A 22,155-nucleotide genomic window follows, 5' to 3' on the forward strand; every position below is an offset into this window, starting at 1 on the left:
CTGCTCTAATCGATGACAGCTGACGAGTCATCAACGTCTCTGCTCTAATCGATGACAGCTCACGAGTCATCATCGTCTCTGCTCTAATCGACAGCTCACGAGTCATCATCGTCTCTGATCTAATCGATGACAGCTCACGAGCCATCATCGTCTCTGATCTAATCGACGACAGCGCACGAGTCATCAAAGTCTCTGATCTAATCGATGACAGCTCGCGAGCCATCAACGTCTCTGCTCTAATCGACAGTCACGAGTCATAATCGCCTCTGATCTAATGGACGACAGTGCACGAGTCATCATCGCCTCTGCTTTAATCGACGACAGCGGCCAAACAAGCGGAGTAACAACATCATCGACAGCGATAAGCGAACGAACGGGCGCGCCCGCGAGCAGCGGCCACACCTTGGCAGGCGCGCGTCAGCTCTTGAGAAGCAGGGACCAGGGCTCGAACGCGGTCCATGGAACCCCCCGGGGGCGGGGGTGGGGGGTGATCACATCCGATAGGCCGAAATTGAAGGCGTTGGCACCCGGGTTTTGGGGTGGACGCGTGGGACATGAGGATTTGGGGAATGCGCGAGTCGCTTATGTCCGGGGTGAGATCTTTTCGCGATGGGGGGGGGGGGGGATAACGATGCAATTGACCGGGGCTCAAAACCCAAACCTATCAACCCCTTATCAGTGTTTAGCTCATTACAGACCAATTCAGACCTTATTGGTCACCCCGTGCCCTTATAAATCTCAACGTGCATCCTAAAAAGCCCCATCACAAGGGAGAAACACAAACAAATAGACAACACATTTTTTTGCCCGCATTGAAACGGCTGTACGCCGCATAGACCTAAAAACTCAATTTCCCTGTACATGAATACGGGTAAACCGTATGGGTTGACAGCTATGGAAAAACTCCCGGTGCGGTGTGTAAACATCGCCACTGGAGAAACAAAGGCGGCGGCAGGGCATGGCGCTGGCCAACCCAAATCCTCGTGCGCCGTGCCGTGCCGGTCTTCATCGGTGCTACTCGCTAACAGCGCTTTCCCCCCAACAGCCTATTAATGCCATACGGGAGATCTTTGTATGTATGGGTAAGGGGAGAAGGAAGGCGTGTGGGTGCATGCGGGGGGGGGGGGTAAAGACACCTGAACCCGGCCCTGCTCGTGGTTTTGCCCCCCCCACCCAGTTTAATAGTTGGGGAACAGCTGCAGCCTCCCCCCCCATCACTTCCCCGAGTGAGTGAACGACTGGAGCTCGACTCTATATGTAATCATCACCGCTACGAGGTCAAACTAGGGCTTAATATTCGCCGGAACTCTCCTTGGCTGAGCTCCATAACGCGTATATATATAGTTTCCCTGCCCCCATGGTGTTGGGGGCTTTGAAGCCGCGGAAAATATTTCATGAAACAATGTAATCCCTGCGCCAGAGACCGGACGGGATCTGAAACCTCAAGTCCCCGACACGCGGGGCCCGCTAGGTCCCGAGAGCAGTACACGCGTGCGAACTGCACCCCCCTCCATCGGGGGGGGGGGAGGTGGGGGTGGTCCACCCCATCACGGCGGAGATGACCCCGCATTAGTGAAGGACCCCGGTGGCCCGCGCGAGGCTCCTGTCTTCTCTAGCAGAGCTTGGTGGACGCGATGCTGTCGAGGCGGGTCCCGTTGAGCGCCGCGGGGCTGGAGCAGGAGCCCGAGTCCTCGGGGAAGAGCTCCACCTTGGCCCGGCTGAGCCACTTGACCAGGGGCGCCAGCTTGCAGTCGCACGCCCACGGGTTGCCGTGCAGGTAGAGCATGCTGAGGTCTGCGCCGTGTCACATGTGTGTCGGGGGCAGGCAAGACAACTCAGCAACGCGGCAACCCACGCGCTACACTGCCCGATCAGGTAACTCAACAACCAGGCAACTCAGCAGCCGACGTTTACACAGCCAAACCAGGCAACTCAGCATCCACGCAACTCAGCAACCAGGCAACTCAGCAGCCGATGTCAATACAGCCAAACCAGGCAACATAGCATCCCGGCAACTCGGCAACCAGGCAACTCAGCAGCCGACATCTACACAACCAAACCAGGCAACTTAGCATCCAGACAACTCGGCAACCAGGCAACTCAGTAACCAGGCAACTCAGCAGCCGATGTCTACACAGCCAAATCAGGAAACTTAGCATCCAGGCAACTCGGCAACCAGGCAACTCAGCAACCGACGTCTACACAGCCAAACCAGGCAACTTAGCATCCACGCAACTCAGCAACCAGGCAACTCAGCAGCCGATGTCTACACAGCCAAACCAGGCAAATTAGCATCCAAGCAACTCGGCAACCAGGCAACCGACGTATACATAGCACAACCAGGCAACCATACAACCAAGCAACCAACATCTACACAGCACAGTAACCAGGCAACTGGCATCTGCGCAGCCACACCATGCAACTATGCAGGCGACATCGCTACAGCTAGCCAAGCAACTCGGAAACCACCAGGCAAGCGACATCTGCACAGCTCACCAGGCAACTTGGAAACCATTTTGTCAGCCAAGCAGATAATCAGGCAACCAAGCAATTGGGCAACAATCTGGACAGTCCAATCGCGTAACAGTAATGTAGCCGTGACCTTGTATGAAGTTGGTGGGTGGGGTTGGGGTGGGGTAGGGTGAGAGGGGCACGACACTCAACGACACGGTCAAAATGTTGCACCGAGCATCAGGAGCACGGAGTAGGGCGAGGTGGAGGATGTGGCTGGTGCCGGAATCACCCCCGGCGCCGCGTGTCCCGGACTCCTCCGGCTGCACCCGACCCTGGCGTTGTAGCTGCTACCGCAGCGGCGCGGCTGTTGAGTGCGCAGGCGGTGCAACTGCACCGTGCATTGGGCATGGGGTCCCTTTTCATCCCTTCACCCGCGGCACTGACCCATGAACCCTGAACCTTTGAAAAACACCAGCCACGCCCCTGACCCTGACCTAGAACCATCCCAAGCGCTACCTCTGCCCCTGCGCTTGATCCATCGCACGCACTAGGCATACTCCTGACCCTCACCCACCCCAGACACGAGCTCTATACCCTTTGACCTTGACCCATCCCAAGCACTAGCTCTACCCTGTGACCTTGACCCTGACCCATCCCAAGCACTCACCCTATCCCGAACGCTCACCTATCCCACCTTAAATTAAGCACTGCGAATCACAGACCACGTGCCATTCTGATTGTCTGTGGACATCTCTTTCACACCCCCCCCCCCCCCCCGGGTGGTGGCGGTGGCAGTGATGATGATTGATGACGGGCGCTGTGCGATTCAAGCGGCGGACCTCTGAGACGCGAGATGGCTCCACCGTCGAGCGAGTGCAGATGGTTGTTGTTGTCGAGCGTGAGATGTGTGAGCTTGGGGATGTGCTTGAAGGTGTCACGCGGGACGGAGGCCAGGCGGTTCCCGCTCAGGTAGAGCTGCCTCAGACCCTGCAGGCCCACGAAGGTAGCGGCCGCCACACTCGCGATATCGTTGTTGCTCAGCACCAGCATCTCCAGCTGCTGCAGGGGCTGGAAGAGGCCGTCGGGCACCTCCTTGAGGCGGTTCCCGTCCAGATTGAGGAAGTCCAAGGTGTGAAGGCCCACGAACGCTTGCGGCGAGATTGTGTGGATCTTGTTGAAGCCCAGGTCGAGAATCTTGAGGGAGGGCACGTGCTTGAAAAGGAAGCCCTGTAGCTCGGCGAGGTTGTTGAGAGGCATGTCCAGGTCGGACAGATCCTTCAGGCCGTGGAAGGTGTCCGAAGAGAGGGAGGCGATCTGGTTCTTGCCCAGCAGCAGGAATTTGAGACGGTAGAGGTTCTGGAAGGCCTTGGGTGGGATCTGGCTCAGGCTGTTACCGTAGAGGTTGAGCATCTGCAGCTTCTTGGTGCCGGAGAAGGTCTTGAGGTGGAAGCTGGAGATGCCATTGTTCTCCAGGTTGATGCTCTCCACCCCAGGGATCTTCTCGAACATCTCGGCGCTCAGCTTCTGCACCTTGTTGTAACCTTGAGGTGGGGAAATGGGGGACACGGTGCAGATCAATACAGCTCCCACCCCACTCCCCTCCAACAAGTGCTCCCACCCACCACACGGTGACATCACGCACGCATCCTCATCTGTTGTCCCAAAGGCTGAAGTCCCCTCATTCATATTCGTGGGTCTTTCGGTAAAGTCACGTAGATAGGTTCAAAGAAAATAACATTTTTATTATTAAATATTTTCTTTGAATTTATATACGTAACTTTACCGAAAGACCCAAGAATATTAATTTCTGCAGTCACGAAAGCATTAAGTCAAGATTCCCCTCATTCAACCACGAGTCTCATCTCACTCTACTCCCCTCCACGTACTCTCCTGCCTCTCCCCTCTCATCTCACTCTACTCTCCTCCACGCAATATCCTACCTCTCCCCTCTCATCTCACTCTACTCCCCTCCACGCACTCTCCTACCTCTCCCCTCTCATCTCACTCTACTCCCCTCCACGCACTCTCCTACCTCTCCCCTCTCATCTCACTCTACTCCCCTCCACGCACTCTCCTACCTCTAATCTCACTCTACTCCCCCTCCACGCACTCTCCTGCCTCTCCCCTCCCATCTCACTCTACTCCCCTCCACGCACTCTCCTACCTATCCCCTCTCATCTCACTCCACTCCCCTCCATGCACTCTTCTACCACTCCTCTCTCATCTCTCTCTACTCCCCTCCACGCACTCTCCGCCCCAGCAACCAAGGCTTTCTGCTGAAGCCCCCCCAGACAATCTTCGTTTTGTCGGAGGTCGCTCATTCTCCTGTGCTGCCGCCACAGTCTGGGGATCCCTTCTCACAGCCATCCGTGCTGTCGACTCCCTCCCCCTGTTCACGTCCAGGCTCAAGGCCCCTTTTCCCCACCTCCGCCTATGACTGACTGCCTCCTGACTGCCTCTCTCTCTCTCTTACAGTAAACACGTCCGCCGTTTGTGGTCAGCCTTGCTTAAGATGCGGTGACAATTGAGTCGCTCGAGATAAGCCACACACTTGTCTAGCGCGGCCATCAACTCACGCACCACACCCGAGACACCGCGCCCCGCTTAGAGTCAGCGCGATATTCCAGTGGCCTGTCTGGATATGAAACCGGGGCTGCCTGAAACTCCACACGTTCGCCATTTTCGAGTCGCCCACTAATTCGTCTGAAGTTTGTAGAATCAGCCGAACCTTGGCCGGAACGGTGGCGTAGCGGTTTAGCGCACACGCAATGGAACCCATTCAGCAGGGAGTTCAATTCCCAAACCACGGATAATAATATCAGTGGCGAGTGATATCTGGACCGGTCTTGGGGGGATGGGGGTCAGCCCCCCTTTCACCAAAACGCATTGACAAGCGTGGTGAAGTATGGTTATCTGGTTGGCGACCGGCCGGTGACGGTGACAGTGAGACCCGACCGAACTCGCTCGCGTGCGATGCAAACGAGGCCACCACGGGACCACCACGAGGCCATCATGGAACCACCACAAGACCACCACGAGGCCACCATGGAACCACCACAAGACCACCACGAGGCCACCACGAGACCACCATGGAACCACCACAAGACCACCGCGAGGCCACCACAAGATCACCACGAGACCACCATGGAACCACCACAAGACCACCGCGAGGCCACCACAAGACCACCACGGGGCCATCACGGAGCACGAGGTCGGCGCAACGACGCAAACGGACCCATCTTGAGGAGCCAGGCATCGGGAGGGAGGTCCCCGGGCACCGTGGCGAGGTCCCGGGCACGGCAATCCACGTCCGAGCCTGCGTGGAACGTGGACATCGTGCAGTTGCAGGCGGCCGGGCAGCTCAGCGGGCCCTGCTGCTGCTGCTGCTGCACCGCTGCCCCGCACGCCAGGGCAGCCAGGGCAGCCCACACGGGAAGCAGCAACATCAACATCGCCATGGTGCGTGCGGCACGAGCAGCGGAACTCTCCCCGGTCACTGCGAGCGCCGTGAAGTTGGGTGGTGACCACGAGAGGAGATACAACCTGGAGATGCTGGCTCTTCTCAAGGTGGCGGTGGTCCTTCAATGGAGGTCCCTCAAAACGGGGTCCCTTAGGCGAGCTCAGGTCTCTCGGCACCGCTCGTTAGCCGGACAGCGCGGAGGCCGAAGGGACGGGATCCTGGTGCCCCAGCGCCGCTGGTTTCGGGGCACGGTGCAAAGGAATACAAAATGTATATATATGAAAAAAAAGAGTTGAATCACGGAGGGCCCTGCGCAGAGGGAGACTCCGGGAGGAGAGAGTGGACGAGTGAGACGAGAGGCGTCAGGAGAAGGGAGAGTTCGACAGGGAGCGGAGAGATTGAGGGAGGAGAGAGTGAGGGTCGCGGCGCGGTGCGTGCCCAGTTTGGACTCGCGAGCAGATGTCACATCGCAGCTCGTCACGCCGAGCCGTGGGTCGCTCGTCTCTGGGCTCCAGTGTTCATTCTCCCGGCCGTGTTTGTCTCACCCCCGCGAGCCGGCACGCAGTCACGCGGGAGCCCTCAATACCCCCTTGATAGACTCCGCGCTGCGCGGGCCGCGTGCCAGCTCCCCCCTTACCTAACACCCCCCCCACGCCTCACCCTACAGGACCCCCCCCCTTACCTAACACCCCCCCCCCCGCCACGCCTCACCCTACAGGACCCCCCCCCTTACCTAACACCCCCCCCGCCACGCCTCACCCTACAGGACCCCCCCCCCTTACCTAACACCCCCCCCCCCCGCCACGCCTCACCCTACAGGACCCCGCTCCCCCCCCCGCGTGTTTGTGTTGGGGGGCCATGAAAGCGCTCTCAGTGCCGCCTCGTGGCACGGAGTCTCCACATCCCCCCCCCCCCCCCACAAGGCGTGCGCTGTCCTCGCCTCCTCGTCTCGTCACCACCGGGCAACGACTCTCACATCACCCACACACTCTCTCTCACTCTCTCTCTCACACTCTCTCTCACACTCTCACATCACCCACACACACTCTCTCTCTCACTCTCTCGCACACTCTCTCTCACTCTCACATCACCCACACACACTCTCTCTCTCACTCTCTCTCACACTCTCACATCACCCACACACACTCTCTCTCTCACACTCACTCACTCTCACATCACCCACACACACTCTCTCTCACTCACACTCTCTCTCACACTCTCACATCACCCACACACACACTCTCTCTCGCTCTCACTCTCTCTCACACTCTCACATCACCCACACACACTCTCTCACACTCTCACTCTCACATCACCCACACACACTCTCTCTCTCACACTCTCTCTCTCACACTCTCTCTCTCTCTCTCACACTCGCTGTCTCACACTCTCACATCACCCACACACACTCTCACTCTCTCTCACACTCTCACATCACCCACACACACTCTCTCTCTCACTCTCACACTCTCACATCACCCACACACACTCTCTCTCACACTCTCTCACACTCTCTCTCACACTCTCTCTCTCACACTCTCTCTCACACTCTCTCTCACACTCTCTCTCATACTCTCTCTCATACTCTCACACTCTCTCTCACACTCTCTCTCACTCTCACATCACACGCACACTCTCTCACACTCTCACACTCTCTCTCGCTTCCACACAACCACGGGCTCACACTCTCCCACACACTCTCCCACACATTCTCACTCTCTCACGCTCTCACTGTGTACCATGCTCCAACCTCTATGCTCCCCCTGCGTTCAGGTGACCCGCACAGACCAGCGTGGTGAATACCAGCACGGTATGGTCAAAAACAACCCGCAGGGCGTGCGGTGGGGGGAGGCCCTCATCCAGCAGTGGACTGGCAGAGTAGGCATGTATGGGGAGCGGTGGTGCAGTGGTTAGCACACTGCGGTACGAACCCAGCGACCCGAGTTCAATTCCCGCTCACGGCCAACATCAGTGACCATTATCTGAACCAGTTCTGGGCCTCCCCTTGGTGGACTCAGCCTCAAATGAGCAGCTGGTGCGATGTGTAAATATCGCCGGGCGTGGTGCTGGCGACCCACCCCCTCGTGTGCAGTGCCGGCCTTCATAGGTGCTCGCTAACAGCACTTGCTTCAACGGCCTGTCAAGGCAATGCTGGGAACATTTGTAAGTGTGAGTAAATCTGCACCCGTGTGTTGCGCGCGTCTGTCATTTATTTTGCCACGAAATGGCCACGTGTTCTCTCGCTCCACGACCTCCGTGAATGTTGGTGAAATAAAGCATATCCCGCTCACGGCTAATATCAGTAGCGAGCGAAATCTCAACCGGTCCGCAGCCCCTCTCCTCACCCACCCCACCCTCTTCGCCAACTGTCCAACGTGGTGACGTATGGTCGAAGGCATCCCCATGACCGACAAGGCAAACCTGACGATCTCGCACCATTGGCTACGTCGTCATTACTGTCACGGCGCTCGACCGGTGTCACCGCAGTCTTTTTTTTGTTTAATTTGCGAAGCTTCAAACCTCCCGCGCTCGCCAGTGTAGAACGGACGTCCGAGGCAGGAGGCGCGTGGCGTTCGATTGACATTCGCCCCAATTAACCCTCGGAGACCGCCCCTCTACGATTTGGGGGGGGGGGGGGAACTCCTCCTTCACGGGGAGCTGGTGTCCAGCTCCCTGGGGCGACTGCCACCTCCAGATGAACCCACGCGTGAGGAGGCACGGTGTGGAGTCTCGAGTCACGGATGAGGATCGACGTCCACTCCGTGAGCTCCTGACGCCGCGTGCCTCTTGACGAGATCCCTCGTTGATGGAGTCCCCTTCACAGGGGCCACCACGGACAATAGTAGAGGAGGGTCCCCACCCCCACCCTCCCCCCTCTCCTTGTTCCCCGCAGCTCAGCTGACCGGCGGGGTCCGCGTCTCCCTCCCGCGGGGTCTCTGTGGGTGGCAAGGGGACGCGAGGTCGTTAGTGACCCCCCCCCCCCCACCTTGCCCGTCTCGGAGTCCCTCGACCAGGACTGGGGCCTCATGGGCGTGCGTGGGATCACGTGGGGGCCTCCCCGTTGGGTGGACTAGTGGGTGACTGACGGAGCTACAGTGGGCGACTCAGACATTCACACGAGACCCGTCGCATGCGACTTGTAGAGACACAGGCCAAGAGGTCATGTCCACGTGTTCCATCCCGATGACACAGGACTGAACTCCTTTCCAACTCCAAAGGGAGGTTTATTTTTCAATTGCCCACCACAGATAGACCCTCATCAATTCCTGGACCTGAATGCACAACACCTGTGCCATATTGACCCGCAAAGCCTGAACAGAGACTTTTTAACATCTGGGCATACAGATGAGGATTTTCATGCTTGGGGTGCTTGCTTTAATGCCTCATCATCTCGAAGCACCTGACCCTACATTTCGTCTCAAACATTCCATTGAAGGCTCTCCTAAATCTGGCGAAATGTTGGGATTGTGGTCTAGGGTATGGAGACCAAACGGATTGATTTATTTGAATTTATTTTCTCTATGTCATGATAATTTTCTTGTTCTGTGCATTTTTTAATCGTTATTTATGTATTCATATTTTTAGTTTTAGATTTGCTAAGGAGTGGAGTTTCGTTTTTGTACCATTTGTGTAAGGGACTAGCTAATTGATGTGCAGCGTTGTGGGATGCAATTGCATGAATGGCACTCTATAAAATGAAATTATTACTATTATTGCCCTGCAGCAGCTAAGTCCAGGGGACCCCGGTGGGCAGCAGTCCCTATGCGTCACGAGGTGTTACGCAGCACCATCTCGTAACTGGATTCAGACGCACGACCCCGGACAGCACAGGGGGCCCCCAGAAGCAGCTGGACGCCCGAGGCCACAGAACACGGCGTGGGGCTCCCTGTGGTAGCCACGCTGCACGTGGCTGCCTGTGACCCAGCATTGTGGGAGGCAGCAGTGCAGGTTGGTGGATTACCGCATGCAGATTTTGTAAAACTCCCTTCCCGTAGGTGGGTGTGGAGAAGGTGCCATACCCTTACCCGCCAGGAGAAGGCAGTACAGCAAGTGGACTAGTTGCAATCTGTTTCCATCTGTACGGGGAAAGAGTGTTGCCCCCTTACGCAAGGTGTGGGTTTTCTCCGGGTGCTCCGGTTTCCCCTGATGTGAATAATAAACACGACTCATTATTAATTTGCTAAATTTAAAACCCATTGCTGGACCCTCCTGAAAAAGACGATAACGCCTCAGCGTGGCTCTCCTGGATAAATAAGTAAATTATTAACAACAAAACCCTGGCCCATTGCAGAGCACTGGTCATCCGAGCAACGCCCGGGGCGCATTTCCCCTTTTGGCCGCACGTGAGGGGCTTCCCGGGCCTCTTGCCTTGAGCGTGAGGCCCTGACTCATGGAGAAGCTGTAGGTGCAGGGCACGTGGCTGTTCCGTCGGGCCGAGCGCGAGGCCCTGGGCAGGTGGAACTCGGTGGGCGGCGTCGCGGCATCCCGGAACATCGCCAGCCTCTGCCTGAGCACCGTCTGCAACCGTGGCTCTGCGGGGCGGGCAGGCGGCGGGGGGAGGGGGGCGGCACAGGTAGCGGTGGTGAAGGAGATGGAGCGCGGTGTGGGTTGCGTCGGGGCCTGCGGTTGCTCCGCGGTGAAGACTGGAGGCCGCGGCTTCCAAGTGACAGCTGGCGGTCGCTTCATCGAGCGGAATCAAGTATCGCGCGACGCAGCGTGCCGCATCGCGCGGGCAGGAAACGACGATTTGTGCAGGTTACACGGCACGTGATATACAGACGACGTTTCGTCGAGCGTGATGGACCGGACAAAAAACTGTATAAAACGAAATGGCACAAACGAGAGACAAGGTATGCACTGTTGGCACCTCCGATTAGCGCGGTTGGCTATGTACCATGCGAAAGAAGCCCCAGGCCTCATGACAGTGGAGGAAATCCAGGTTTCCTCATTCTCCAATCTTCAATCGCCGGGGAGTGCGACGAGCGACCACTTCGGCCATGCACCGCCCTTTCACCACCCCCCTCCCCAGCCCTGCCCCTTTGACGACCCACAATACTCCGGTTTTCCACTCCACATTTAGAAACATGCGTTTAGAGTATTTGGCTGCTGTACATTTCCGCGTGATAAGCCACTTCGTTGAGCTATCGTTTGTGGCCAGGTCGCTTCTGACAAAAGAGCTGCATAGCTCAGTGGGCATTGCCTGGTAAAATATATCTTTTTTAGTTTAGTTTAGGTCATGCGCAATTGGCTGGCGGTCGCCGTGCAGCACGCCCATTGGCTCTCGATGGACCTGGAGCGACAAGCGGGGGGCGGGGGGGGGGGGTAACGACGAGCGGGCGACGCACCAGGCAGGCCGCTGGCGCTGTGCGGGATGCGGCCCTCGCGGGCAAACCCCGCCCAGAAGGGCAGGAGCTCGTGGAAGACTGCATTCTGGGCCTCGTCGAACACGCGCGGGGCCAGCTGCTCGGGCCGGGCCAGGCACGCCTGGGCAGCCACCCTCACGGCCTCCGCCTGCTCCGGAGAGATGTCCACCTGGGAGCACACGCCAGGGTTAGGGGTCGAGTTGCCGGACGAGCGACGGGACGCCACCGTGTTGGGGCCTCCACTCCTCGTCTACTCACAGGTCAGTAAAACGGATAACAGGTAGAGGCGCAGCCTCGCAATTTCTCGTTCGCATCACTGCCGGCAGAAGACCCCCCACTAGAGGGCCAGCAGAGTCCTGACATGACTCGGAAGGCAGGGAGTGCAGCAATTTAAGAGGATCTCGCCCATCCTGATGTCAGCATTTCATCGATCCCCAGGTGCGACTCGGAGCATCAGGTGTCAGTGCAGCAGCTCAAACCCATGCAGATAACTCATCAACACCTCGTCCCTCGTGGACACGCTCCAGAGGCCTCTTCCCTGCCTCATCTGCGCTACCTACCCACCTCTGTGCACCATCAACATGACACCACACAGTCTGGAGCTTTCTGGCTCTGCGAAATCGCCCAGACTGGCTCACGGGGTTGTGGGATCACCCAAGGATGGGAAATCTTGAGTGGCCCTCACGACTTCCTGATCCTCCTGCTTCTCCCACCCCCCGATCCCCAATGCCCCCCCACCTGAAGCGTGGGCTCGAGACGAGATTTGATGAAGCAGTCGAGGATGATGCGAATCTTCTTGCGCAGAAGGACGTGGTCGGGGTCGGCGTGGTGTGCGTTCTTGAACTTCTGCACCTCGAGGTAGAAGAGGAGATCTCGTTCGGCGCGGGGCCGCCCGGCCTCGGCACCAAGCTCTTGCAGGCGCTGCAGGAAGCCGAGCAGCTCCGGCGTGAGGCCACCCTCTGCGGCTTGCGCCAGCGCCGTGCGGAACGCCGCTTTGTCGGCCGCGCTCGGGTCGGCCCGTGCTGCCCGGCCTCCCAGGGGCCCTGCCCGCGCCCTCCACCTCCTGGCCAGCAGCATGGAGGCCGCCCCGCGGATGAGGCCATCCCAGGCCTCGGGGTCCTCCAAACCCACGCTGCCACCACCGCCGCCACCACCGCCGCCACGGCGCTTGAGCTCCGAGCTCATTCCGGCCCAGAAGGAGCTGAGCGATGGCCACAGGATCCCGCCGAGGGCCTCGGCGGCCCGGGAAGCCGTGGCGTCCGTGAGACCGGCGGTGCCAGATATGTCGCACTCGGCCTGCAGCGCGCCCAGCAGCTCGTCAGACAGAGGCACGACGGCGCGCGAGGCCGGCGAGAGGTACGTCTCGGTCAGGGCGGCCAGAGCGCAGCGCCTCGCGCGCGCTCCCCGGGCCGCCAGGTAGTCCCAGAGCGCCGACAGCATTCCCAGGCAGTGCCGCAGCGTGGCCGGCTCCGTCTCCTTCAAGAACCTCCCGAAGGCCGCACGCATCATCTTGTTGTGCAGCAGGGCCCGCAGGTGCGGCACGGCGTCGGCCTCCACCAGCGCCTTCAGATCAAAGCGGCCGCCGCTCTCCTCCGCGGCGCCGGCCTCGCGCGGAGGTCGCGGGCGAGGCCGGGTTCGCCCGCGTCGCCCGCGGACCCGGCTGGGGCCCGAGGTCCCCTCTCCACTCCTCCTGGCGCTGCTCCTGATGACAGAGAGGGGGGGAGGGTGGGCAGGGGAGCGCAATGCGGGTCATGGACACATACAGCTGTCTCAATCATCGGCGCAATGACCATGGTAGAGATTCGGTCGCGCTTGTGATGGCCTACGAATAGGACGGTTGGCTACGCATGGTGCGACAGAAGTTCAACATACATACATCGACATTGGGGTGATTGACTTTGTATTTGCGCTTAGGGTGAAAGCGTTTCTACATTTGTTCTGTCTGCCTGTAACGAGCGGTGGGTGGGGAGAGGGCGGTCACGGTAACTAGCGTGAGGATGACCCGGTACGAACGAATTTCTCTGCTGAGGTCACGCTGCTATTTTATCCTTGCACATGATGTCAGCAGCGACATGTGCGGGAGCGAGACGTCACTGTGGATGGCTTCAGCAGGGAGAGAGAGTTTGCGTAGTTTTGCTGTTCCTCCTCCATTACTTTATGGTCCATAGTTTGTCGCTATTAGGGACTCGCGCGAGAGAAAGCCGGACAAAACTTTCGGAGGGCTTAGTAACCAAACCTTTGGAGACATAAATCACGGTAGAAACGACCGTTTGCCCCGACGGCCGCTCGGAGCGCTGTTTGGACAGCGCCGCAGGCAGCCGCACGTGTGGATGCCCTCCACCATCCGTGCGTGCACATGATTACATTTCGACTGGAGCACGGTGAGCAGAAAGCTAAATGAGCATTACTACTATAATAGCCCAGAAATGTGTGTCACGCGCGTGACATCACTCCACATGCCGCACCCCCCCATCATTAATAATAAAATAATCATGAGCGGCTGCATTTTTACACTCACGCGGAAGATATTTTAATGACGTTTATTTACAGAAAGTGACGGTCAAAAATAAATATACGCAGCACAGTGCTCCATCCGTATGTGATGTCACTGCAAAAGAGCCCCCCCCCCCCCGTCGTTACTATCATAAGCAAGAAAAATGTTCACGCAAATTCGCTTTCAATTTTACGTTTCTTTATTTACAGTTAATCAAATAAATAATTATCCGCAGCAACAAAGTGTATTTGGTGTCTTTATTTATTTCTTCAACACTTGAAACACAAGGTAAGTCAAATTTTTGCTTAAAAATTATGATAAAATATATACATTTCTCTGTGATTTTCCAGACATTGTATCGGATTAAAGTTGATTACAACCCCAGCGAGCGAAAGCAGAAGAATATAAGGTATCAGAGCAGTGATTTTGAACTAATTGAAGGTGAGTTTTAAATGCAGTGCTACAGTGACATGAAACGAGGTGTTTTATGATATAGTTTGTGCAAGCATCACTGCCATTAATACAGTACTATAGTGAAATTCAGTTAAGTGTTTCATGACTTCATTTTGTGCCAGATTCACTGCCATTAAATTTACACAAGATACAATTATACTCTGCTCAATTTTTGTTCGTAAATATTACAGCTTCCGTACCTAGGACGGGCAAAATGCTAGTTAATTGTATTCATTGAAAACATCAACACACACCGTTGACCTCGCACCGCGACCTCACCTCTCACCGTAACCTCACCTGTTGGAGCGGCCGGGTTCCGAGTCGGAGAGAACCTCGTATGAGTCTCCCAGGTCCGCGCAAAACCTGCACCGCACATCCAGATGTATGTATGTTGTACGTATGTTGAACTTTTTTCGCACCGTACATAGTCAACCGTGCTACTCAGAGGTGCGGGGGAAGGACAGCAAACTAAACGCAAAAAGCATGTATAAATAAATTCGTTTTCAATTTAGATTTACAAGTGCATAGCTCCGGTTGCTTCCTAATATCAGAAGGAAGATCATTCCAGACGGCCACAGAAGAGCATCTGAAAGCGCACGATGCAGTGACCGTCTTTGTTTGATGGCTAGCCAAAAGACGCCACTGCGAGGATGATCGGAGTTCGCGTGATTGTTTATGCTCCTGACGAGATCAGTAAGATATTGTGGTTTATTTGTGGTAAGCACATCCACACACACAGCCACACGAGTTCCATTACACACAAACAGCCAGACGAGCACCATCATATCCGAACACACAGCCAGACGAGTGCCATTACACACACACATCCACACAACTGCAATCACATCCTCCATCGCGTAGCTGTGTGTGTGGTGCCATCACCATTTGCCATGTGGCTCAAGCAGTCACTGGGAAGATCAGCAAGAGGTGGGGTTTGGACCAAGGTCGTAGCACGGCTTATGGTTCGAGTTAGGATGAGGTCTAGGATCAGGGTTTGTGTTTGGGTCAGGGTCAAGGATAGGGTTAGAGCTATGTTCATGGATAGGGTTATGGTCATGGTTAGGTCTAGATTCACACCTAGGATCAGTTTTAAGGTCAGGTCTATGATTAGGTGAAGGTTAGGTCTAGGGTAGTTGAGATTTCGGGTCAAATGTAGTCAAAGATAGAGTCATATCGATGGCTAGGTTCCGGTCTAGAATTAAGTTCATTGTCAAAGACAGTAATTTTTATGGTCAATTCCAGGTTCAGGTCTAGGGTCAGGGTTCGGGTCAGCGCTATGGTTTGGTAGAGGGTTAAGTCTCGACGGAGCGTTGGTGTCCGCTCGAGGCTGAGCGCCATCTCTCCGTGCACATGGAGGCGCCGCGTCACGTGGCACTCACTGGAGGAATGTGTGGATGTCCAGACGGTAGAACTCGACCCAGGCCTGGCTCAGGCTGCGCATGGCCTCGTTCAGGGCCCCCTCAAACATGCCCAGGTCCACGGTCTCGTCGCCCCGCCCGGCCTGCAAGGCCCCCCGCAGTGCAGACACCAATGCCTGGTCCCACGGCTCACAGCCTAGGCCGCAGAGACACGGGGGTCCACGCCGCATGCACTCTTAAGAGTCTTGACGCGAGCGCAAGTTGCATTAGCGGGCTCCTATTCAGATTAGAGACGTCCCATTTCCTGGGTTTTCTCGTGCCCTAGCCGGGTAACTCCCTCTGCATGGAGCAGGGGTGTTGGTGACACAGGGATACGGTAACATGGGAACAGAGAGATGGAGAGACATGAGATTACGGTGACATGGGTATAGGGAGACAGAGAGATATGGAGACATTGCGACGTTTGGGCATAGAGATGGGGGCACAGATTGGGACAAGAGGAAACAGAGAAGTAGAAACATGGGGAGACGTGGAAACGCACGTTACCCTGTCGAGTTCATAGGCACGTGACGCGGGGCACACCTGTGCTGCAGGGCGCATTGGCAGCCAAGTAGGTGCTGTAGATGTCCCAGGCCGCCAGGGCACTGGCCCTGGGCCGCTCCCAGGGCCCAGGGGCTGCCCCCTCGGCGAGCCGCGCAACCTCCAGCCACAGCAGCAGCCGGTGCAGCATGGATCGGTCCTCCCACCTGGGCACCCACGCCAACACGCCACAGCGGACAGGAGGCGTGCAGGTGAGTCTACCTGTGCACAATCATTCCTCTCCATCAGTGTGTCTGTCTGTGACCTGTCCACGAATGATGTCTCCTGGACATCTGTGACACTGCTGGACATCTGTGAAAAAGAGCTTCATAGCTCATCGGATTCCTCCAGTATAAATACATATCTTGAGTTAACCTGTCCACTAGCATGTCAGCTGGAGGTAGAATCGTGGGTGAAGGTGTAGGCGGAGGGAGGGGTTAAACTCCCACTGAATATTTTCCGGGTCACCAGTGGACTAGAATATAGCACGTGACCAACAGTCGCAGCCATAGCGAGAAGTATCATTAATTTGGAGTGCTATCTGCTGAATTAATATCTGGTTTGTCAACCTGGACAGAAGTCGAGCCCTGGGTGCAGGTGCGGGCACAGGTGTAGGTGGTGCAAATAATGAAATGGGATCCTCTGTCCAATTACACCCTCATTACATCCTCATGTTGTAGCTACCCCACTGGCTGCAGATGTAGGTACAGGTGGACGTGATGATTAATAATAATCAGCTCACTCTCTCAAAGAGAGAGAGGACGGCTCAGAGGCGCTAGAAGAAACCACAGATAAGTCACGTGATAACTGCTTTGCCAACAAATTGGTGCCAACGAATTTACCAAGCGCTGCGGTCCTCTATACATTAAGGTGTTTTATCGGCCGGAGCAACCGGACAAAAACCCACGCATGCAAGGGGGAAACACTCTATCCCATACAGACAGAAGAAGTTGAGTCCACATTTTTTGCTGAACAGCATTTCAACGACAGAGCGAGGATATGGCTCCTCCTCGATGCCCACGGGAAAGGAGTTTTGCAACATTTTCGCGGTGATCTACCAACCCTCGCCGCCTCTAGCGCTGAAATACAGGCCACGTGCATAGCCGCCAATGCCCGGCTGAAACGAGTGGCCCATTAGGATGACGGGAGCCACGCAGCTGTGTACGTGGGCTGTGGCACAGGTGAGCCCGATCCCCCCGCGCTCCCTCCCTCACTCGGCCAGGTAGTACAGGAAGGGACCCCCCGCCTCGGGGTCCATGCGCAGCACGAGCAGGAAAGGCTCCGCGAGGTGGGGGGCAGGCGCAGAGGGGGAGGCGGAGACGAAGCGAGCGGAGCCAACGCGGCCGTCCATGGCGCCCGGAGAGCTCCCCTGCACGCGGGGCAACTCGCACGCACGTCGACTCATTAGTGCGCAGACTCACTGGTGCACAGAATCACTGGTGCACAGACTCACTGGTGCACAGTCTCACTGGTGCACAGTCTCACTGGAGCGCTGTCTCACTGGTGCACAGACTCACTGGTGCGCAGACTCACTGGTGCACAGACTCACTGGTGCACAGACTCAACTGGAGCGCTGTCTCACTGGTGCACAGTCTCACTGGTGCACAGACTCATTGGCGCACAGACTCACTGGTGCACAGTCTCACTGGTGCACAGACTCATTGGCGCACAGTCTCACTGGAGTGCTGTCTCACTGGTGCACAGACTCACTGGTGCACAGACTCACTGGTGCACAGTCTCACTGGTGCACAGACTCATTGGCGCACAGTCTCACTGGAGCGCTGTCTCACTGGTGCACAGACTCACTGGTGCACAGTCTCACTGGAGCGCTGTCTCACTGGTGCACAGACTCACTGGTGCACAGACTCACTGGTGCACAGTCTCACTGGAGCGCTGTCTCACTGGTGCGCAGTCTCACTGGTGCGCAATCTCACTGGTGCACAGACTCATTAGTACACAGACTCCATAGTACACAGACTCACTGTTGCACAACAACAACAACAACCGCCATTCGCCACTAAGTGGCGGTGACGTCACCACGACGCTTGTGCCAGGCTATGTGCACCCTGAGGCCACGTGAAGTGTCGAACGCCCGCTGGCAGGAGGTCACGGGGCAGACCCAGCAGGTGCCACGGGTCGACTGACTGAGATGACTGGCTGATGCACCACCTGTGCCCCCTACTGTGCCAACCTGCTGTGCTTTAGCCACCCGGCGCTCCGCTCGTTGTTCTGAGCGTCGCTCCTCGGCCCTCCGTTGTTGTTGGAGGGCGACTACCTCTAACTGCCCAGTAGCATCCTTCACGAGCCTCCTCCACAGAGGCCGATCTTGACACCGCTGGTACCAGTCATCGGCAAGTCCACTCAGCTCCACGTCCTCCTTTACCACATCACTCCATCTCTTCTCTAGCCCGTGCCGCGCCCGGTTAGCCCCCTCAATCCGGCCAAACAAAAGCTGTTTCGGCATGCGGTGGCTGGGCATGCGGGCTACATGACCCAGCCATCGCAGCCTTGCCTGCCGGAGGAGCTCACCGATGGGACCCTGCCCAGATCTTTCAAGGATTTGTGAGCTCCTCACACAATCCAGTCTGGTTAAACCCAGGATGGATCGTAGGCAGGCCAGCCTAAATGTTTCTAACCGGCGAAGATGTTCCATTAGGGGGGTCCACGTTTCGCAAGCGTAAAGAAGGGAGGGAATGACCGTGGCCGAGAAGACCTGAAGCTTAGTGCGGAGCGACAGACCAGGTAGCTTCCACACAGCGTTACGCAACCGATGAAAAGATATTGCCGCTCGACTGATTCGGAGTGAGACCTCTGCTGTTAAACTGGAGCCAGTCATAAGCACACTGCCCAGGTATGGGAAACTCTCCACTCTCTCCACAACTGCCCCATCACCGATTGGGAGTTGTGGGGGTGGAGTGTCCGATGGTACAAAATACCCAGGCAGGTGCTTAGTTTTGGTGGGGCTGATGGTAAGGCCCCACCTCTTAGTGGCACGCTCCAGTCTCAGCAGCAGCGTCTCCAACTCCTCCTCTGACTGAGCAGCTATTACCAAATCATCAGCATACATAACGTGGTTGAGCAATAGGGAGCCATCCCTTGACCGCACCCGGGCATCGATTAGCCTCCCATTATATCTGTACCATATGGAGATTCCCCCGGTACAGCTATTGAAGGCTTCACGAACTACGTGGTCAAAATAGATGTTAAATAATGTGGGAGCCAGAGGACATCCCTGTCGCACCCCAAGGTGTACAGGGAATGGCTCTGACTCCCGGCCACGTAGTTTTATCCGGGCCCGCTCACCATCATGAAGGTCCTTAATGATCGTGAGCAGAGGGTCAGGTACTGTTGCACACTCACTAGTACACAGACAGACGAGTGCAAACACAAAGAAAAATAATCCCCCGTATAGCCTTAACAGACTGTTGGGGCAAGTGCTGTTAGCGAGCACCTATAAAGGCCGGTACAGCACACGAGGGGGTGGGTGGCCAACACCACGTCCGGCCGCCTTTGTCTCCCCAGTGACGATGTTTATGCACCGCACCAGGTACTCATTGAGGCTGAACCGAAGACCCAGGACCGGTTCAGATAATCGTGAGCGGGAATCGAACTCGGGTCGCCAGGTTCGTAGCGCAGCGCGCTAACCGCTACACTACCGCTCCCCATAATTGCGCAGCTCGACTCACATCCACACGTTGACTCACTAGTGCACAGACACGTAAAGTCATTGGCTCGCTCATGTACTCTGACCCCTGAACCCATAATGGAGGTGGGTCGGAGTCCAGGGGACCTCGGTGGGACCCCTTACATGGGGGATTCGTGGGGCGGGGTCGGGGTCAGGCAGGGGGATGTGGGGAACTTGAGGCCAGAGGTCACCGGGGCCGCAAGGTCGCGTGTCCGGCCTCAACCTGGAACGACACCGGGGTCGCATCTTTGATTAGTGGGGACACGTGAACATGGGCACACAGGGACACGGGCACACAGAGACATTGAACACAGAGACACAGGGGCAAATGGTGCATCGGGAGATGGGAGCGTGGAGACGCGGGGTGACACTGGGAAATCAGAATTCACGGGTGTTCCTCGTCTCATGAGGCCATGCGACATGGGGAAGAGGAGCGTGTAGACATGGAGCCCCCCACCCTCCCCCTCCTCCAAGAGGTGAACACGGTGACATAGGGGCACAGATGGGGACACGTGGGCAAGGGGGAATCGTAAGCAACGTGGGGGGGGGGGGGGTATGGGGTAGGAAGAGGGAATGAGGAGGAAGGGGCGTGGGCCCTGACCCCAGGAGTCGTCTCCGCTCGCGGTGCACGAGGAAGCGTGGGACCCAGTAGACGCGCAGGCGGCGCAGCGCCGCGTACTGGGCACCGGCGAGGAGGGGCAGCCCCGGCCAGGCGCCCCGGCCTCCACACGCCGCCAGCTGGGCCTGCGGGGACCCACGGCGGACGTCGGGGGGAGGGAGTCAGTGATGCGGTCCCGGCCCCTACCCCTTTGCTCACCGCGCACCCCCCTTATTTAGCAACTCCTCCTCGTCGTCCGTGCCACGGCGTGTCTCAACGGTCCCCGTAGGAGAGCCCCCGCCCCTCCCCGTGGTGGGGTACCTGCGCGTCCGGGGCGACGTGGAACTTGTGCGAGTCCTGCAGGTCCCTGCGCGGGACGAGGCGGGCACGGAGGGGGGGGGGGGGTCAAGGGTCAGCCACTGTTTCTACCAATCCCAAGGAAAATCCTCACTCGACCTGATCATCAGCATCATCATTCACGACCTATCCGCTGCTGGCTAAAGGCCTCTCCAAGCCACCGCAAGCTGCTGCGGTCCGGCGATGCAACACTCCGTCGAGCTCTCCCGCACCCGAGCTGATCTCATCCCATCCCCACCACCCTGCGGAAGAGTCCGAGAAAGCATCGTCATCATCACCATCACGTGTGGAGTCTCACCTGTAGAGTTGGGCGTGCAGCTGCCGTGCTCTGCGGGCCCCCCACGGCCCTTCCCCGAGCCCCCCACTCTCCCCGTTATCACCGTCGGCCTCGGGCTCCACGTCCAGGTGCTGCTTGAGCTCCTCGCTCTGGAGCCAAAATTGCAGGAGGTGCCGCCCCTGCGTGGCCTCCAGGAAGCGCTGGAACTGATCCATGCCGCGCTTCTGCAGGGGATGGGAGCGCCGTGTACCATTCCACGTTACTATGGCAGGTGCCCAGTCACATGGGTGAGAAGCACACTCACTTCCTGCCATTAGGGGTGTGAATAGATGTGTGGGTGAATTTATGAATGGGTGAAAGACTGAGGGAAGTAACTGCTTAATAAATGGATTAATTAATTAATGAGTGGGTAAATTAATTCATTAAAAAAATATATAGTGGGTGAGTGAAAAAGGTAATTGAATAACTGGACCAATGAATGCCTGAGTGAATGAATTCATTAATAGATTAATTGATGACCAAGTTAACAATTGGCTGTAAGGATGGACGAACGAGTGGATGAATGAAAAAGTGACTGAACGAACAAATTCATTTGTGACCTCACCATCACCCCGTGACCTCACCATCACCCCGTGACCTCACCATCGCCCCGTGACCTCACCGTGCCCAGGGTGCGCTCCTTGACCTCCTGCAAGGTGACGTCGTGCACGGGGGCCGCCCCCTGCCTCCACCCCTCCCCCTCGTCCTCGCCGTCCCCTTCGAAGAGCAGCACGGTGAGACACGGCCCCTCCGGGGGGGCCCCTCTCGTGGGGGGCCAGAGCCCCCCTCCCTCCCCGACGTAGCCGCGCCTGCGTGGAAACGCACGGAGCACCCGCGTCAGGCTCTCTCCGCTGCTGAGTGTAGCCACGTGTGTGGCTCACATTCCCAGACAAGCTGCACCCTCACCTGCACCCTCACCTGCACCCTCACCTACACTCTCACCTGCACCCTCACCTGCACCCTCACCTGCACCCTCACCTACACTCTCACCTGCACCCTCACCTGCACCCTCACCTGTACCCTCACCTGCACCCTCAC

General features: G+C 57.2%; 2 protein-coding genes across 3 annotated transcripts; both read right to left on the bottom strand.

The window, feature by feature from the left end:
* Positions 1-305: 305 nt before the first annotated feature.
* LOC116947686 (uncharacterized) lies at positions 306-6,512 on the bottom strand. Its single transcript, XM_032963688.2, has 3 exons — positions 5,690-6,512; positions 3,294-3,995; positions 306-1,794 (listed from the first exon to the last, which is right to left on the bottom strand). The coding sequence occupies exons 1-3, from the start codon at positions 5,910-5,912 to the stop codon at positions 1,613-1,615; spliced, it is 1,107 nt and encodes a 368-aa protein (XP_032819579.2). The 5' UTR covers positions 5,913-6,512; the 3' UTR covers positions 306-1,612.
* Positions 6,513-8,106: 1,594 nt separating this feature from the next.
* RGS22 (regulator of G protein signaling 22) lies at positions 8,107-21,063 on the bottom strand. Of its 2 annotated transcripts, XM_032963691.2 has the most exons (9): positions 20,448-21,063; positions 19,970-20,069; positions 17,376-17,530; positions 16,165-16,328; positions 15,604-15,778; positions 14,522-14,587; positions 12,016-12,979; positions 11,260-11,446; positions 8,107-10,446 (listed from the first exon to the last, which is right to left on the bottom strand). In XM_032963691.2, exons 3-9 carry the CDS (start codon positions 17,510-17,512, stop codon positions 10,214-10,216), a joined length of 1,926 nt encoding a protein of 641 aa, XP_032819582.2. In that variant the 5' UTR covers positions 17,513-17,530; positions 19,970-20,069; positions 20,448-21,063; the 3' UTR covers positions 8,107-10,213. The 2 variants fall into 2 exon arrangements, with proteins under 2 accessions (XP_032819582.2, XP_032819580.2); XM_032963689.2 differs by lacking the exons at positions 19,970-20,069; positions 20,448-21,063 and having other exon boundaries at positions 17,376-18,662.
* Between the last annotated feature and the right edge of the window lie 1,092 nt (positions 21,064-22,155).

Source organism: Petromyzon marinus, chromosome 31 (genome assembly GCF_048934315.1).
Source record: "Petromyzon marinus isolate PM22_M1 ecotype Great Lakes invasive population chromosome 31, UKy_Petmar_22M1.pri1.0, whole genome shotgun sequence".
In the NCBI taxonomy this organism is placed as follows: Eukaryota; Metazoa; Chordata; class Hyperoartia; order Petromyzontiformes; family Petromyzontidae; genus Petromyzon; species Petromyzon marinus.

Bases quoted from the DNA above. Each gene is read 5' to 3' on its own strand.
- LOC116947686 (XM_032963688.2), bottom strand. From the start codon at position 5,912: ATGGCGATGTTGATGTTGCTGCTTCCCGTGTGGGCTGCCCTGGCTGCC. The intron at 3,996-5,689 runs GTCCGTTTGCGT...CCCCACCTCAAG, and splicing joins TGCCTGGCTCCTCAAGATGG to GTTACAACAAGGTGCAGAAG. The intron at 1,795-3,293 runs GTCCGCCGCTTG...GACACGGCGCAG, and splicing joins AGCCATCTCGCGTCTCAGAG to ACCTCAGCATGCTCTACCTG.
- RGS22 (XM_032963689.2), bottom strand. From the start codon at position 17,566: ATGAGTCGACGTGCGTGCGAGTTGCCCCGCGTGCAGGGGAGCTCTCCG. The intron at 15,779-16,164 runs GTGTGCCCCGCG...TCTGCGGCCTAG, and splicing joins CAATGCGCCCTGCAGCACAG to GCTGTGAGCCGTGGGACCAG. The intron at 10,447-11,259 runs GTGCGTCGCCCG...CCCGCCCCGCAG, and splicing joins CAGCGCCAGCGGCCTGCCTG to AGCCACGGTTGCAGACGGTG.